General features: G+C 41.0%; 4 protein-coding genes across 7 annotated transcripts; 3 read left to right on the top strand and 1 right to left on the bottom strand.

Annotated features, from left to right (window-relative positions):
- Positions 1–316: 316 nt before the first annotated feature.
- LOC139646953 (fatty acid-binding protein, liver-like) lies at positions 317–1,802 on the top strand. The gene is made up of 4 exons (XM_071522760.1): positions 317–409; positions 1,024–1,196; positions 1,408–1,497; positions 1,698–1,802. Exons 1-4 carry the CDS (start codon positions 343–345, stop codon positions 1,746–1,748), a joined length of 381 nt encoding a protein of 126 aa, XP_071378861.1. The 5' UTR covers positions 317–342; the 3' UTR covers positions 1,749–1,802.
- A 225-nt stretch (positions 1,803–2,027) lies between these two features.
- On the top strand, positions 2,028–7,367 carry LOC139646952 (serine/arginine-rich splicing factor 10-like). 4 transcript variants are annotated; one of them, XM_071522756.1, is made up of 6 exons: positions 2,028–2,166; positions 3,000–3,104; positions 4,101–4,204; positions 4,997–5,231; positions 5,352–5,405; positions 6,416–7,367. In XM_071522756.1, the coding sequence occupies exons 1-6, from the start codon at positions 2,102–2,104 to the stop codon at positions 6,666–6,668; spliced, it is 816 nt and encodes a 271-aa protein (XP_071378857.1). In that variant the 5' UTR covers positions 2,028–2,101; the 3' UTR covers positions 6,669–7,367. The 4 variants fall into 4 exon arrangements, with proteins under 4 accessions (XP_071378857.1, XP_071378860.1, XP_071378858.1 ...); XM_071522759.1 differs by having other exon boundaries at positions 6,452–7,366; XM_071522757.1 differs by having other exon boundaries at positions 6,446–7,366.
- Positions 7,368–10,352: 2,985 nt separating this feature from the next.
- On the top strand, positions 10,353–11,876 carry LOC139646951 (gap junction alpha-9 protein-like). Its single transcript, XM_071522755.1, has one exon. The coding sequence runs from the start codon at positions 10,356–10,358 to the stop codon at positions 11,874–11,876; it is 1,521 nt and encodes a 506-aa protein (XP_071378856.1). The 5' UTR covers positions 10,353–10,355.
- Positions 11,877–12,957: 1,081 nt separating this feature from the next.
- mycbp (MYC binding protein) lies at positions 12,958–15,022 on the bottom strand. Its single transcript, XM_071522761.1, has 5 exons — positions 14,828–15,022; positions 14,466–14,538; positions 14,277–14,325; positions 13,299–13,428; positions 12,958–13,199 (listed from the first exon to the last, which is right to left on the bottom strand). The coding sequence occupies exons 1-5, from the start codon at positions 14,840–14,842 to the stop codon at positions 13,155–13,157; spliced, it is 312 nt and encodes a 103-aa protein (XP_071378862.1). The 5' UTR covers positions 14,843–15,022; the 3' UTR covers positions 12,958–13,154.
- Between the last annotated feature and the right edge of the window lie 49 nt (positions 15,023–15,071).

Genomic DNA, 15,071 nt, shown 5'->3' with positions numbered 1-15,071 from the left:
TAGTTACACAACACATTATTAATGCAACTGCCTCAGCACAACAGGGCATTGTGCTTTCATCTGCATCGGCCCAATAAACCATCACTCAGAAACATATCATTATCCTCAACCTGATATCTTGTTGCCATGTAGAGTTTCCCATTCTTTAAAGACATGACAATACAGACTGAAATGAAATCTGCCAGGACCCTAAGTGGAAATTACACCTCAAATAACAGGGAGTTTGCAGTCCCCAACATGCCAACCAGCGGTGTGTGAAGGGGATTATGACAACAAGAACAACAGACTCCCTCCTTCAGGCAGCAGAACCAACACTCTCCAGACTCTCCAGACTCTCCAGACATGGACTTCAGCGGCACCTGGCAATCTTATTATGATGAGAACAGGGACGAGTTTCTTAAAGCAGTAGGTGAGTAGATGTTCAAAGAATCTTTTAATTTTTGATTTGTCTATGTATGGATACCAAGGGTGGAAGTAACTAATTTACTCCAGCTGCTGTAATTGAGTAGCTTTTTTCTGTACTTGTGCTTTTTTAAGTGTCTTTTAAAGTCAGTTATTTTACTTCTATTTAAGTACAAAGCATTGTACTTCACTAAATTCGAAATCACATCCATTTTGTCGGCTGTCCATAAGCAACAGAAACTGTAGGCTACAGATGTGAATTTGGCCAAATTGTGGAGCCATTCACAGTGAGAAGAGAAATCTGGCTTTACTTTGTGCACTTCATTTTGTAATTTCCAAATTTCTCAGTTAAAAGAATCTAGTTTTTCCTCTCGTCCTTTTAGAATCACATGGGAAAGATCACATCTAACAACCTTGTCTTTTCTAAAAAAAAGTAACTCAGTAACTTTTACTCTGAGTGCATTTTAAATCAGCTTCTTTTTTACTTTTACTTAAGTAGATTTTTACACCAGTACTTTTAGTAAAAAATCAGCAACGTAATACTTCTACTTGAGTAGGACTTTCTAGTACTCTTTCCACCACTGATGGATACCAGAATGTCTGTTTGATATTATCTTCAAGATGCACCTGCAATGATGGCCAAAATGCAGAGGGATGTCAAACCTGTGATAGTGATCGAGCAGAAAGGCAAAGACTTCACCTTCACGGTCAAGACTCCCCTCTTCACCAAAGTCAACTCCTTCAGCATTGGAAAGGAGTCAGAATTCACTGCTTTGGATGGGAGGAAGTTCAAGGTAAGAGTTACATGTGTGTTGATGAAACTCTTAATTTCCTTCTGGGGAATCACCAGAGTATCTATTCCGCTATCTAAGCAGTCATGAGTCAGTTATTTTCAGTTATAGCCCAGATTTTTATTATAAAGAGGATGGTCTATGTGATGGGAACGGCAGCAAGGAGATTATTTCCCTCAGTGATGCACTCTGCTCTGTTTTTGGTCCTCACCAGTGCACCGTCAGGGAGGAGAATGGGAAGCTTATCACTGAAACAGATAAGTTCACCTCTGTCCGGGAAATCCAAGGGGAGGACATGGTTGAGGTCAGAGACTTTGCTTTTATTCAAAATTGCTGTACGATACTTTGAAGTCACTCAATTACAGAGATTCTATTTATTTTCAGATTTTCTTTGCAGAGATGTGGACTAGTCATGCTGTTGATCCTAATGTGCTCTCTCTCTCTCTCTCTCTCTCTCTCTTTCTCTCTCCCTCCCTCTCTCTATCTGCTCCTTCACCCCTCCAGACTTACACCGCTGGCTCTGTAACGTTCGTCTGTAAAAGCAAACGAATCTAATCCACACACAGCACCACGTGGATCCTCTCAAGACCTTCTCGGCTTCAAACAAGGGACCATGAGGAAGTAAAATAAAATAAAATAATTTATGAACAAACAAACTGATTTTTGTTTCTGTTCAATCCACTATTCATACCAGTGCATGGACAGATGATGCAGGTGGAGTCTAGACAGTAATGACAGGTAGAGGGCGCTGTGGGTGTTTTCCCCCTTTTGTTTTACTTTTGAGAGGATATAGCGAGAAAGGCGCGTTGTGAGTGCGCATGCGCTACAGTTTTTCGTTGCAGATTCTCTTTCTCTAAACAAACTTAGCAGTGAGTGTAGCTTCTCCGAATATTACACGGCTTGTAATTATGGCCAGATACATGAGGCCTCCAAATACATCTCTGTTCGTCAGAAATATCTCTGATGAGTCCAGGTGAGTCTACATTTAAACACGGTTAGGACCGCAAAGCATGCTCTAATGGGCACGTTAGCTAGCTAAGTTAGCTAAGTAAGCTAACTAGCTGTGTTCCCAGGAGTCTCAAGTTAACGTTAACCAAGTGTGCAGTTTGATTTGAGAAATCTAACGAAATGATTTCTTTGTAGCATGCCGTTTCTTTGGTAACATTTTTTTTATCACAGCGTCTCTTTGTTAACACATTTCTTTGTTATCGTAACTTTATTAACGTTTAACAGTTACCGTTAACGTTTTGGTTACAAATTCATGCTGCGCACGTTTTCCTATTTATTAGTAGGCGTTCCCATAGCAATATATTTTCCTGCATAGAGCAGAGTGTAATTCATTTCACTGACTTACTAAGGCCTAAATAATGACCCATATGTACAAATGGTGTTTGCAAGTAATTTTGTCAGCATATTTTGCCGATTAGCTAGTGCAAGTTCACGTTAATGCAACTAACACAATGTGATGTTGATGGTGGAAAGCACATGCATTGTTTGTGCTAACGTTAGTTGTTATATGTTACTATATACTAAACTATGTGTTTTCATATGGGTTTGGTATGACTTGTGTACATTAGACATAATCAGTTATTCTGGCATGGCTAAAAGGTTATAGATTTGAAATGAATGTCACCCGAATGGAGAAACAAAGGAGAAATCTATTTATTTCACATTGCACTGAATGTGTTGCACAAAATGTTTGCATATCTTCACCCACTCACTAGCTCTTCCAGATGCTGTTACTGGTTGATAAGTAGGCTTGCCTCTCTTGGACAGTTGAGTCATATTTGTATTTACGGTGTTCAGGCCTGAGGATTTGCGGCGTGAGTTTGGCCGCTATGGGCCAATAGTAGATGTCTACATCCCACTTGACTTCTATACACGTCGACCAAGAGGATTTGCATACATTCAATATCCTTTCCTAATGAGTGAGATTTCATAAAAATGTTTTCTTGATTCATGCTAACAAAATTGTTTTAATTTCCTTTCAGCAGAGAAGATATGCTGTGATACTGTTTTTTGCTTGCACATAATATAAATATCTAACTTACATTTCTCTGTCATTGCTTCAGAAAATGTAAAAGCGTCCAGTTGTGGAAGCCGCCACACAGAGAGAGTATCAAAGACCCTTATAGAGTAGCTGTAAAGACAAGTCACACAGACCTTCAGGAACAGAGAGAGGGAAAAGGTTGAAAAGAGTGTAAAGCATGAAGAGGAAAAGGGAGGACGGAGACAAAGCTTGGATATGGCGGCAAAGAGTGTGGAAAAGGAAAGAGATTAAAGAGGAAAAGGCAAGCAGGAAACCCAAGTCCCTCTGGGAGTCGATTAAAGAGTGTAAAGATCAAGATGAAGTTCAAAGTCAAGCATGGTTAAGGTAACATACCCGAATTATTTTGTATCCTCCCAAGACAAAAACACAAATTTGACATGACAACAAAATCAGTTGTCGGTGTGATATCATTGACATTTTAATTTTAATCAAAACACAATTTAATTAATTATTCATGTATTTAATTTGATTTTTTGTTATATTTGTGGTGTCGCGATCCCTTAGACAACAACTTGATGTATTTAAAATGCTTGCTTCATCTTTTATCTCTACAAAAATCACTTTTAAAGAATGTGTTCCTACTTCCTAGCAATCAATTTTTTTTCTTGTTTTGCCCTGTTAAATGATATGTAATTTCTGGTAAATATAAACTGTTTTACCTTGTATATTGTGCCATACAAATTAAACTAAATGTTTAATGGATGCCTTGCATCACCTTATGAACTTGTGACATGAGACAAAATTGTTTTTTCATTGCTCACTTCAGCTTTCTGAGAATTTCTTTTTAAACATTTATTTAAATTTGTGTGGCCTTAATAATACAAAGAGAACAAACAAAATCCTTAACAACCCAGCATGTTCGAAGACGTGCGTGATGCGGAGGACGCTCTTCACAGCCTCGACAGAAAATGGGTGTGTGGCCGACAGATTGAAATCCAGTTTGCCCAGGGAGACAGAAAGAGTAAGTGTTTTAATTTCTTTATTTCTGCTCCCAAATATGTCTCACGCAAAATACTTCAGCTGTACTTTGAAATCTGATGCGACTACCAATGGGAATTCAAGATATAAAATTCACTGCATGATACTGCTCCATATAAACAACACAGTACTGTAGCAATAATATGTGAGAAGGCGTTATTTATTATGATTAGAGGTATGATTTTAATGCAATAAGTACAAGACTGAGCAGAGTACTGAAGGCACAAACATCCTCAATGGTATTATGGTTTTAATTCACAGGTAACCAATGCATGTGCTCAGTCAGAAATACTGTATATCCTCCTTAAATAACAAGTGTGCTAGCACTTTATAGGTGTTTGGGGGGGGGGGGGGGGGGGTTGTAAGATTAGAGTGAGTGAAACTTATATTTTAAAAGCTCCACCTGTTAACCCCAAAGTGCTGTAATAGCTCAGTGTTGTTGAATTGCTGAAGAAAATATTTAATTAATGCATTCACTTGGCCTGAGGAGCTCCCTGGTTAGCGTAAAAGTTGGCATGGCAACCAGTTAAGCACAATCTAACTGCTTTGTGTGGGAATCCCATCAGTATGAAAATGTCTTTGACCAGGCAATACTGCTTGGCTGAAACTTCACATTGTGTAAAGTATAAAACATAGTACTCCCAGTAAATGACAAGACAGTACAATACATAAGCCCTGTGACAGTATCGTGAATACTACTTGTGGTTGGACTTACTGCCTTTAAGATGTTCTGTGAATTTTCTGACCTTTCTCTCATCACTGTGTTGTACGGCAGCACCGGGTCAGATGAAGTCAAAGGAGAGCAGCCCTCCAGGCCGGTCGTCACGATACGACGACTACGACCGAGGAGACCGGGGCGACAGGGGTGACCGTGGTGACCGGGGCGACCGTGGTGACCGGGGCGACCGGGGCAACAGACGCCGACGTTCCCGCAGCCGCAGCTACGACAGATACAGATCACGCAGCCCGTCTTACGAGCGCCGACCCAGGCGGTCCGAGAGTCCCAGAGAGTGAGTTTTATGTCACTGACTTATCAGTGAAGAGTTGTCATGCATTATGCTGCAAACCACCTTTTGTTTTAATTGAATGCTTATGGAGAAAATTACGTTTTGTGTTTGTTTTTTTTCTAGCTCTCGTGGACGGCCGTATGGAAGAGGAAGAAGCAGGAGTCACGAGGAAGACAGGTGAACCTTCTGGTCTCTTAATTGTCTATTTCTGTCCAAATCTCAACTGTGAAATTCAGGGAGGGACTATGGATCAGCCCTGGGTCGGCCTGTCCGTCAGGCACAATATGTTGGACGCCACGGATTCAGATTTTGACAAAACTTTGGGGAATAATAATTGTGTGTCATAAGGCTGGGTATTGGGAAGGACCTCACGATACGTATCACGATACGATTGTATCTTGATACATTGCGATACGATACATAATTTACTGAAAATTTAAAAATAGAGCTGAAAATACAACTTGCTGTCTAATATGTACATCACATTATATTGATAACTCATATATTGATAACTCAAATTGAGTCAAAACTATTTAATTCAAAGGGATTTGAGGGAAATTTAAGGACATTTTAAATCTGTTTAAAACATGAATAATTTTTTTTAATGTATCGATACGAGGGGCTGGAAAAACGATACAGTATCATGGAAAAAAATATTTCAATACTCAGGTGTATCGATTTTTTTGCACAGCCCTAGTGTGTCATTGCTCCATTCTGGCATTGTTTTTTTTTTTTAATTGCACTAATTGGCCCAAAGGGGATTGCATCATTCATGGGGGGCGACATGCCTTGTTTAGATGTCATTTGGTTAACATTTGGTCGTTTGTCTTCACTGTCTGCGTTGATCATAGTAAAGTCTGAGTCTCAGTTTCAGACCTGGGGCAAAAGGTATTGCAAATTTCTTTTTTGTGTTTTAGCATACTTATGTGCCAGTTGGTAGGTGGGATTTTACATGTGGGTCAGTGTAAGATAAAGGATAAAATGCCAGAAAGGTAAGATAATGAATAGAAAGGTATACAGTAAACTAAATCCATCCAGCACTCAGTGCAGCTTAAAACAAACTCAAAAATGATTTCCTCTATGTACATTTGTCATCATGTGAGTTCAATACGTTCCTGTACCAATGTGGCCAAGACAAATTCCTCGTCACGTGTTGCTTTTCAATCAGTTTTCTCTTTCATAGCCAGTTTTCTTGTTCGTCTCCCCTCTCTCGTCAGATACAGGCCGAGGCCTCAGAGAGAATCCAGAGCGAGGTCTCAATCGCGCTCCAGGTCTATAACTCCACGAGACAACATCCACCCGCCATCAACTTCCCATTACACCGAGGAGGAAGTGCGGCGAACGCCTTCCCGCTCCAGGTCCCGGTCCATATCAAGATCACGTTCTCGTTCACGTTCTCGTTCCCGATCTTGGGCTGGTCGCAAGTCAGGGGGACACTAGGAAGTATCTGCTCCCTCCGCTAACCCTCGTTCCGGCAGAAGGACTGGGGTATAAATTGATAAAAGAACGGTCATTTGTTTGTATGAAATAATCTTTCTTTGTTTCTGAAAAGGGATGACATGAATGTGATGTCCCACTGAACCAGGTGTGGAATGCTTATGTTATATTCTGTTATCTTAAGCTTTGTTTTATGAAATCGCTTTGGTAAGATTTGCCTCAAGGAATATCAGACACATTTCAGCAGCTTCCATGTTCAGGGGCAGCCAGCCAAGAGGAATCTCTATTGCCTTTTTTATACACAGTAAATGACGAGTTCTATTCCCAACCCTATATATCCAATCCAGTATGTAAAAACTTTGAGAATCCAGTCTGCTCAAATGTTAGGTTTTTGTCTACCAATGGCTTAAATTACCAACTGTTGTTTAAAATGTACTATAATTTGTTTTGTGTTATCAATCATTTTCTGTAAGAACAGGTGCCACTTTTTTCAAATGGCTTTTCATTTTGGAACAGCTTTCCAAATATTGTTCTGAAAAGAGGAACAAAAAGTCCTCTTTGATGTTTACACAGCTCTATTAATGGTTTTCCACAATGAATCTTGTCACTATTTGCATGTTTTATCCTCCTAACCTTCTGTCTTTAGTTATTTGTTGGAAAAAAAAAATAAACGTTATTTTGAGAGTAATAAATGGATAACATGTATGGGAAACAATGTGTGGCATCACATTTTTATTTGTAATCGGAGTTCAAAGGATGTGTTGTTATTTTTTAACCTTTATTAATTCAGGTAAGGTTGACAAAGCATGTTTGTGCTTTTTCAGCCACACCCCGCTTCACATTCATACATTCGTAACTTGGGGGTATCTGTTGTTTTTATTGTCTTAAATCTTGAAGAGTTGTGCAGTCTTGCTCCCTACAATTCAGTAACAAAAATCAAAAGTTTTTTTTATCACATCAATTTTTGTTTATTTTATCTACCTGCTTACAAGATTTATACAGTCTGGTTTTAACCAATTTTCTCTTGAATGTTTCCTATTCTGTTGCTATAAATTTTACCATTTTTGTTTTTTTATGGCTTCTTGTAAAGCAAACTCTGCTAGGTAGATAGGAGTTACATGGAGAGTTTATTATTAGGACTAGTAATAGAACCACAGTCTTGCTGCTGGTTATTGTGCAGCTCGACTGGAGCAGCTGGGGGTGAAGTGCCTTGCTCAAGGGCTGTTTAATGGTAGTAGTAGTTCGGGGAGGGAAGAGCGTATGCCTCCATGGAAAGCTGACCAGCACAGCTTGTCAAGCGAGCCATGCCCATTGATTTCCAGTTAATGGAATATAAATCATGGTAGCTGGGAGGAACAACTTAATTAGAATCACAGGGAAGCAACCATGTATGAAATCGGACATGCCCCATTGATCATGGTATTGAAAAAATACATTGATCGAAAAAAGTACAATGTTAGTGTGGAAGCTCATTTTTAGTTGCATTACTAAGCACAGCTGGGATGAACTAAAACACACAGTAAATTCTACTGTTTTTGTCCAATTAGAGGCAACAAATATACTGTATGTATGGCTGAAAAAAGTCAAATGTCTGGTGAAAAACTCACGCTTTGTTGACCACATAGGGAGCAGCTTGGTCTATGAACAGGTAGATCATAGCACAAACACCACCAGGGTTGGAGGTTTGATTCCCACTGGGTCCCCCCCCCTCCTAACCCTATGGAAAGAATTAATGCATTTAAAGTGCTGTAGGGCTCTCTAGATAAAGTTGTCAGTAGTCCCCAAGCCACAAATATCTTCTCACCACATAACCCAACTTATTGTCAGATTTGACTTGTATTACACATAAATAATAATATGGAAAATAGTGCCAGTTTCCAATGTATGGGAGGACAGTTGACGACCAAAGGCAATGATAGACATGTTTCGACTGGTGTTTAGCAGTAATATAGTGGCTGAACGTGCAGTTGGGATGAGGCTGGACAGAGGTGGTGGATGGTCTCCCAGGCTGTTGTGGTTATAGCATAATGGCCTGAAAGACAGAAATGGTTGTGGAAAAACATGGTTTGATGAAAAGATGGGAAAAGATGCTCCCACTGTCCGTATCCTTAAACAGACTAAAATAAACTGGATATTCTATAATAAGGTAAGAAATGATACTGGGCTCTGTTGTTTTTGTTTTCCGGCACTGTGATTCTAGTCATCTGACTGTAAATGCAGTCTGAGTTTGATGAGGCTTAATGAGGCTCAGTCCAAAATGTATTGACTTCCCAACCTTGTATGATGTCATGACCCTTGATAAAGAGTATGATTGAGCTTGGAATATACAGCCAGGCGGATGAGCTGCAGCTACTCCAGTGATTAATAATGATGTTTGACTGCACTTTGGGGATAGACGGGAAATCAAATTACATTGCTCATCATCACATGGCTCATGGTCTTTTTGGGATGTAAATATTTCACTGTGAAAATCTAATGTCCAAATAAATGGAGGATTTTAATAAATGTTGTGGTCACAAACATATTAAGTAACATTTGAACCATTTCAGAAATAATTGATGGTATGGACTTTTATCCACCTGCAGGAACCACAGAAGCCTTCCCACCACAGAGGGAACCCAGCGCTCCAGCTCTCCATGTTCTGACCTGCAGCACAGGGTGAATTTAGGAGGGTCAACCGGTCCGGGGTCCTTTGAGAGCAACCAGAAACAGGCAACAACTGATTGAATATTTTGAAACGCATTTCATCCCCGATGACTCGCAGCACCCGGCAGTCCGTTCATACCGCTGGAAGGTAAATGGCAGCACAACACAGCATTGATTTCCCTTCGCAGGCTATAAGTTCTGAACAACTAGAGCCAGCAGGGATCACTTTTTTCTAGTTTTCACCAGCAGTGGAGCCTGAAATCTCCAAGAGCATTTAAATTTTACATTTGCCATTTTCTAGAAGAGGATAAAAAAAAAAAAGATTAACCATGCGCTTAGGATTGTGTTCAATAGCAGATTTTATTGCAATAGACCTTTATCTTTACATTTCATATCCAAAATGAAAGGTAAGTTTACTCATTTCAAACTAAATCTTTATTTGAGCTTTCTGAGTGAGTAATGTAATTTTGCAAAGACATTGCCATAGGCCAAACCTATCAGTTTAATACAGGACAGTGTTTTCTCTCCTTTGTTGTGGTAAACACTCCTAAGAATGACATCATGGGTTACAATTATTGATGGTCATTTGATTATTCTGAAATGATTATGGATCGTGTCTAATGATTGCCAATTCCCAAGTCTTTGCAGGTGACATTTTATTCGAATGCTAATAAATTGTTGTGATAACTGTGTAAATATTTATAATAATTATTTTTATATCAGGTAAATACAGTGACATTTTTAAGTAATTTAACAATAATACCATGGATAACACACAAACTTAAGTTTTTTGCCTATGAATTAAGGTAGCACTGGCTCAATACTGTACTACTGTAAATCCTGTTTTCATACCTGGCTTTATTTCAGTGTCAACTGTTTTATAGCCTAGTAAAATATTAGACCCAGTACAATTAGCTTATTGGTAAGGTGATGACAAAATAATGTAGGTTTAACAGTCTAATTTCCACTCCCACAATAACAAAGCAATCGGCAAACAGCAACATGATTTTTTCCCCTGTTGATTATAGCACTGCTCGTGTGAAAATGGGAGACTGGAACTTCCTTGGTGGGATCTTGGAGGAGGTGCACATCCACTCCACCATGGTCGGCAAGATCTGGCTGACCATCCTGTTCATATTCCGGATGTTGGTGTTGGGCGTCGCAGCGGAGGACGTGTGGAACGACGAGCAATCGGACTTCATCTGCAACACCGAGCAGCCCGGCTGCCGTAACATCTGCTACGATCAAGCCTTCCCCATCTCCCTCATCCGCTACTGGGTGCTGCAGGTCATTTTTGTGTCCTCGCCGTCCCTGGTGTACATGGGTCACGCCATCTACCAGCTGCGAGCCCTGGAGAAGGAGCGCCACTGTAAGAAGGTGGCCCTTCGCCGGGAACTTGAGTCAGTGGACTTGGAGCTGGTGGAGGTGCGGAGGCGGATTGAGCGGGAGATGAGGCAGCTGGAGCAGGGGAAGCTCAACAAGGCACCGCTGAGGGGTTCTCTGCTGCGTACGTACGTGGCCCACATTGTCACTCGTTCAGTGGTGGAGGTCGGCTTCATGACGGGCCAGTATATCCTCTATGGCCACTACCTGAACCCTCTTTATAAGTGTGAAAGGGAGCCTTGTCCAAATGTCGTAGACTGCTTTGTCTCCAGACCCACAGAGAAAACAGTTTTCATGATGTTCATGCAGGCGATAGCCTGCATCTCTCTCTTTCTCAGCCTACTGGAGATCATGCACTTGGGCTACAAGAGGCTGAAGAAGGGCATCCTGGACTACTACCCACATCTTAAGGATGACCTTGATGACTACTACGTCAGCAAGTCAAAAAAGAACTCTGTTGTGCATCAGGTTTGCATGGGCACTTCTGTGGGTCGCAAGACTACTATTCCCACAGCACCGAGTGGATACACATTACTGCTGGAGAAGCAGGGCAACGGCCCGACTTACCCCCTTCTCAATGCCTCCTCTGCCTTTGTTCCAATACAGGGAGACCCCGGTGCAAAGCCAGGGTCGGACAGCCACAAGGACAGCAAGGAGGTCGTACCGAGCCCCACTGAGCACAACAGCAACTCTAACAACACGAGCAGCGAGACGCGCTCGCCTCCTGTCGACAAACAGGACGAGCCGGAGGACCTCGCCCGGTCTCTGCCCCATCACGAGGACCTTGAGTGCGGGAGCTCTGAGTATCCCACCCTCCCTGTAGCAGACACCTCCTCCTGCACCACCTTGTCAGGCATCGCAAGGAAATCACGGAGGGTCAGTCCACCCTGGAACTGCTCCACAGTGGTGGAGGGGAACGGGTCGGACAGCGGGGACTCCTACCCCGGGAACATCAGCATAAAGCCACGGAGCAGCTTTGTTGCCCCTCGACCCAGGACTCTCACTAAATCAGACCTGAAGAGACTAAACAGGTCCCAGAGCCCGGACTCTGCAGGGGAGCTGAGCTCTGTATCTCGGCACAGCCGGGAGAGCAACAGCCCCACCCCCTCCTCTCCCAACCGCAGAGTGTCAGTGGCAAGCAGTGCCAGCAGCAGGCGAGCCCCGACCGACCTGCAGATCTAAACATACGTCATCATGGCAACAGAAACTCTCAGTAGGCCATGTTTGCATGCAAGTTATGTGGACACAATATTATTGTACACACAGTTTCATTTAAAAAAAAAGAAAGGCAGGGCACTTGTAGGTGCAAAAGTTAAAAAGCCTTTATTGCTATGGTTACAGCCTTCTCTTGTTTGCAAGAGATTATACCCTTGACTCCAAACACCCTTTTTACAAACAGTTTTAAAAACAGTTACTGGAGAATAAGGCAAAGATTCATTCTAACGCTCTTAGCCTTCAAGTTGAACAGATTATATGTTATGTTTAGTGATATTCACGCTCTGACCACAACGCATTGTTTTGTTTCCTTGTTTTCTGTTACAGAGATTCAGATGGACATGTAATTCTTTGGTTGCGTGCAACAAGTCAGTTTAAAATGAAACAACAGAGTAATGGAAAACTGAATCTAGTATGCTGCTTTAGGCAGTAATTTGCTGTTATGTAACCAGACTATTTGAATCAATAACTGTGTTTTGATGAATCCAACCCTTGTTCCAATACGTTTCACTGTGGTTTGAATTCTCTATATACACACATGACTGTCTATATCTTTAGTGTTTACCTGTAAGTCTTTACAAATTGACTTGAGTAATTCAATGACAAAATTAAGTATTACACAAAACATGCAGCTCTGAAGGTGCCTGCAACAATTTGAAGGAAATAAAAAACACACTAACACTAACCCTAACCCAAACACAAGTACAAAATATCAAAAATCTTTGCTGTTGTGGTACTAATTGTAACATGCTTAAAATTTGAATCTTTCGATGTGTTGTTTTCTATCAAATCTCAATTTCCTATCAAGCTTGTGGGCAGTGACTAATGATTTATTGCTTTTATACGAATATTGTTTTTTTTTTAACTTGACATTGAGCCATGCAATTGATATCAATTATATAATTTCTTTGACAAATAATACACCATTCTAACAAATAATGTCATTAATGTTTTTGTTCATCAAGTTATTATTTCAAATCAGTGACTGAGTTAAGCAAAAACTGTGGCTGGGATCAGAGGAGCAAGAATCAATTTAGAACAACAAAATTATACTGAATGGTGCAAGACCATTTTTATTACTGAGAAAGAATAAGTTGCTTCTTGTTACATAACAAAAATCAACAGTGATTTTACTATTCACTGTACATCCATCATTGGGTAATAAACATTTACATATTTCTACAAGGAAATGCCATTATACAACTTTTGTTTGGGGGGAGAAGGCAACAATTAAATTCCTCTTCTCTACTCTGCTGCTCCTTCCTCAGGCGATGGTTCATATTGCAAAAGCTGAAATATGTAAAAAAGATTTTATTTGCAACAGAAAAAAAAAGCAGGCAGTTCTACACATTTGTGAATTTAGGGAGAAATATTTTAGCAGCATCTCACCCTATTCCTCAGCTCTTTGTTCTCCTCCAGGAGCAGGGTGCACTTCTGCTGCAGCTCAGCCAGTTCCAAGCGAAGAGCGTCGGTGTCGGCCGGCTCCGGACCGGCCGCGCCCAGGTGGAGCTTTATGAAACTGTGTCGGTGAAGGTCAACGTGTTCTCTGAACATTTCAGTGTAATCTGTGGTCGTAATGTAGCTTGATCCTGACACTACACACCAACAGTGGTCCAGTTCCCACTGGGGCCATGCATGCAACAAATAGTGATTATGTGATATTTCTATTGATCAAAGGAAAATTGTCTTCCTCCTTCTCTACAGTGCCTCTGCGGCTGGTAGGGATTCAGTGTTTTGCTCCTGGACACTTCAGCAGGGGAGATGCTTGCCAATACAGGGGCTTGAACCCACGTCCTCCAGTTGAAGAGCGAGCTCCCTACACACTACACTATTCTGCTGACCAATATTGGCTTACTGTGTGTATTCATGCAAGGTGTCGTGGATGTCAGCAACACACAACAACAATTTTTGTGAGTCTAGTGCAGTGACAGCCCCAAGTTCCAAGTCAGACACAGGAGATTCTGGTTTACCAACACCAGGATACACAGAGTTAAAGGCTGGATGATAACTTTGTTGAGTGTGTCCAGTGAGATGTAATAGCACTGCTACCTACATATTTTAATGATCATTGTGTGTGTTCAGCCTTTCTCCATAGTCACTGCATTTAATTACCAGGCTTTAGTATTTTTCCCCCTGCAAGCCACAGTGAAAAACATGACAAATTCTACCTTACTTTGGGACACAGACCAGAACTAATGATTTCTCCTGGGATCTAGGCTCATAAAAACATAGCATTACTTTTGTTGTGGGGGGGAATATGAGTCCTGAACCATCACTTAAGAAACACTTCAGTCTTTTACTAGTAAACAACTCAACTTTGGCAACTACTAAACTTTGCAAAGCTGCATATACTCAACAAAAGGATACTCCAGGGCATTATTAGGTTTGTCTGTCTCTTCGTAAAGTGTCACTAATACTGCAAAAGGCAAATGAAAGGATGATGATGCAGCCCAAAATTGGTATTGGTGGAAAGCAAATAAATGGATGGATCAAACAACATGCATTAGTAACAAGTTTACATTGCCAAATTGGTATTTGAATTTCTGATATACTTACCACTGGTGAGACTGTCAAGGACCCCAGATTTTTCTAGGTACCTTCGAAATTGTTCTCGTTTCGATTCTGAGGCCTGAAAACAAATGATAATGGCTAAATTTCATACAAGTTAAGTATTTCTGACAGGTTTTGTCCATTAGCACAGTAATTCTTTCGGTTTATCAGTGTGTATTCCAATATGATCCTTAATGAACAGAACAACCTGTAGTGTGTTCACAGCGAAGTGAGACTAGCCCGCACATTGCTGTGTAGTTAGCACAGCTGAGGCTGCGGAAGACTAGCTATAACGCATAACAACAACGAAACTTTGCCTTATAAACAAGAATTTAAACTAACAAAAAGTTATGTTACCGAATACTTACTCTGTAATGGGCCATGAGTGCGACGCTTTATAGCTGACAGTTAGCTAAAAAGTTGTGATAATGAATAATTAACGCTCACTACCGGCAGCTGGGCTGTGTGTCTGCTAAGTGGCTCTGCCGGTCGGGCTACACTCAACAGTCGTTGCCATAACAACACACGAAAACGCTCACAAATGTGCGGAAATACATTTCTCCCCGATGATAACATACAAGATAGATTTGCGGGAAGAACAGTCTGCCACAG

This window comes from Centroberyx affinis, unplaced genomic scaffold, assembly GCF_046629955.1.
Source record: "Centroberyx affinis isolate AG114_WGS23_722 - 3 ecotype Tasmania unplaced genomic scaffold, CSIRO-AGI_Caff_v1 ptg001025l_1, whole genome shotgun sequence".
NCBI lineage: Eukaryota > Metazoa > Chordata > Actinopteri > Beryciformes > Berycidae > Centroberyx > Centroberyx affinis.
This window is presented reverse-complemented; position numbering and strand designations above follow the sequence as displayed.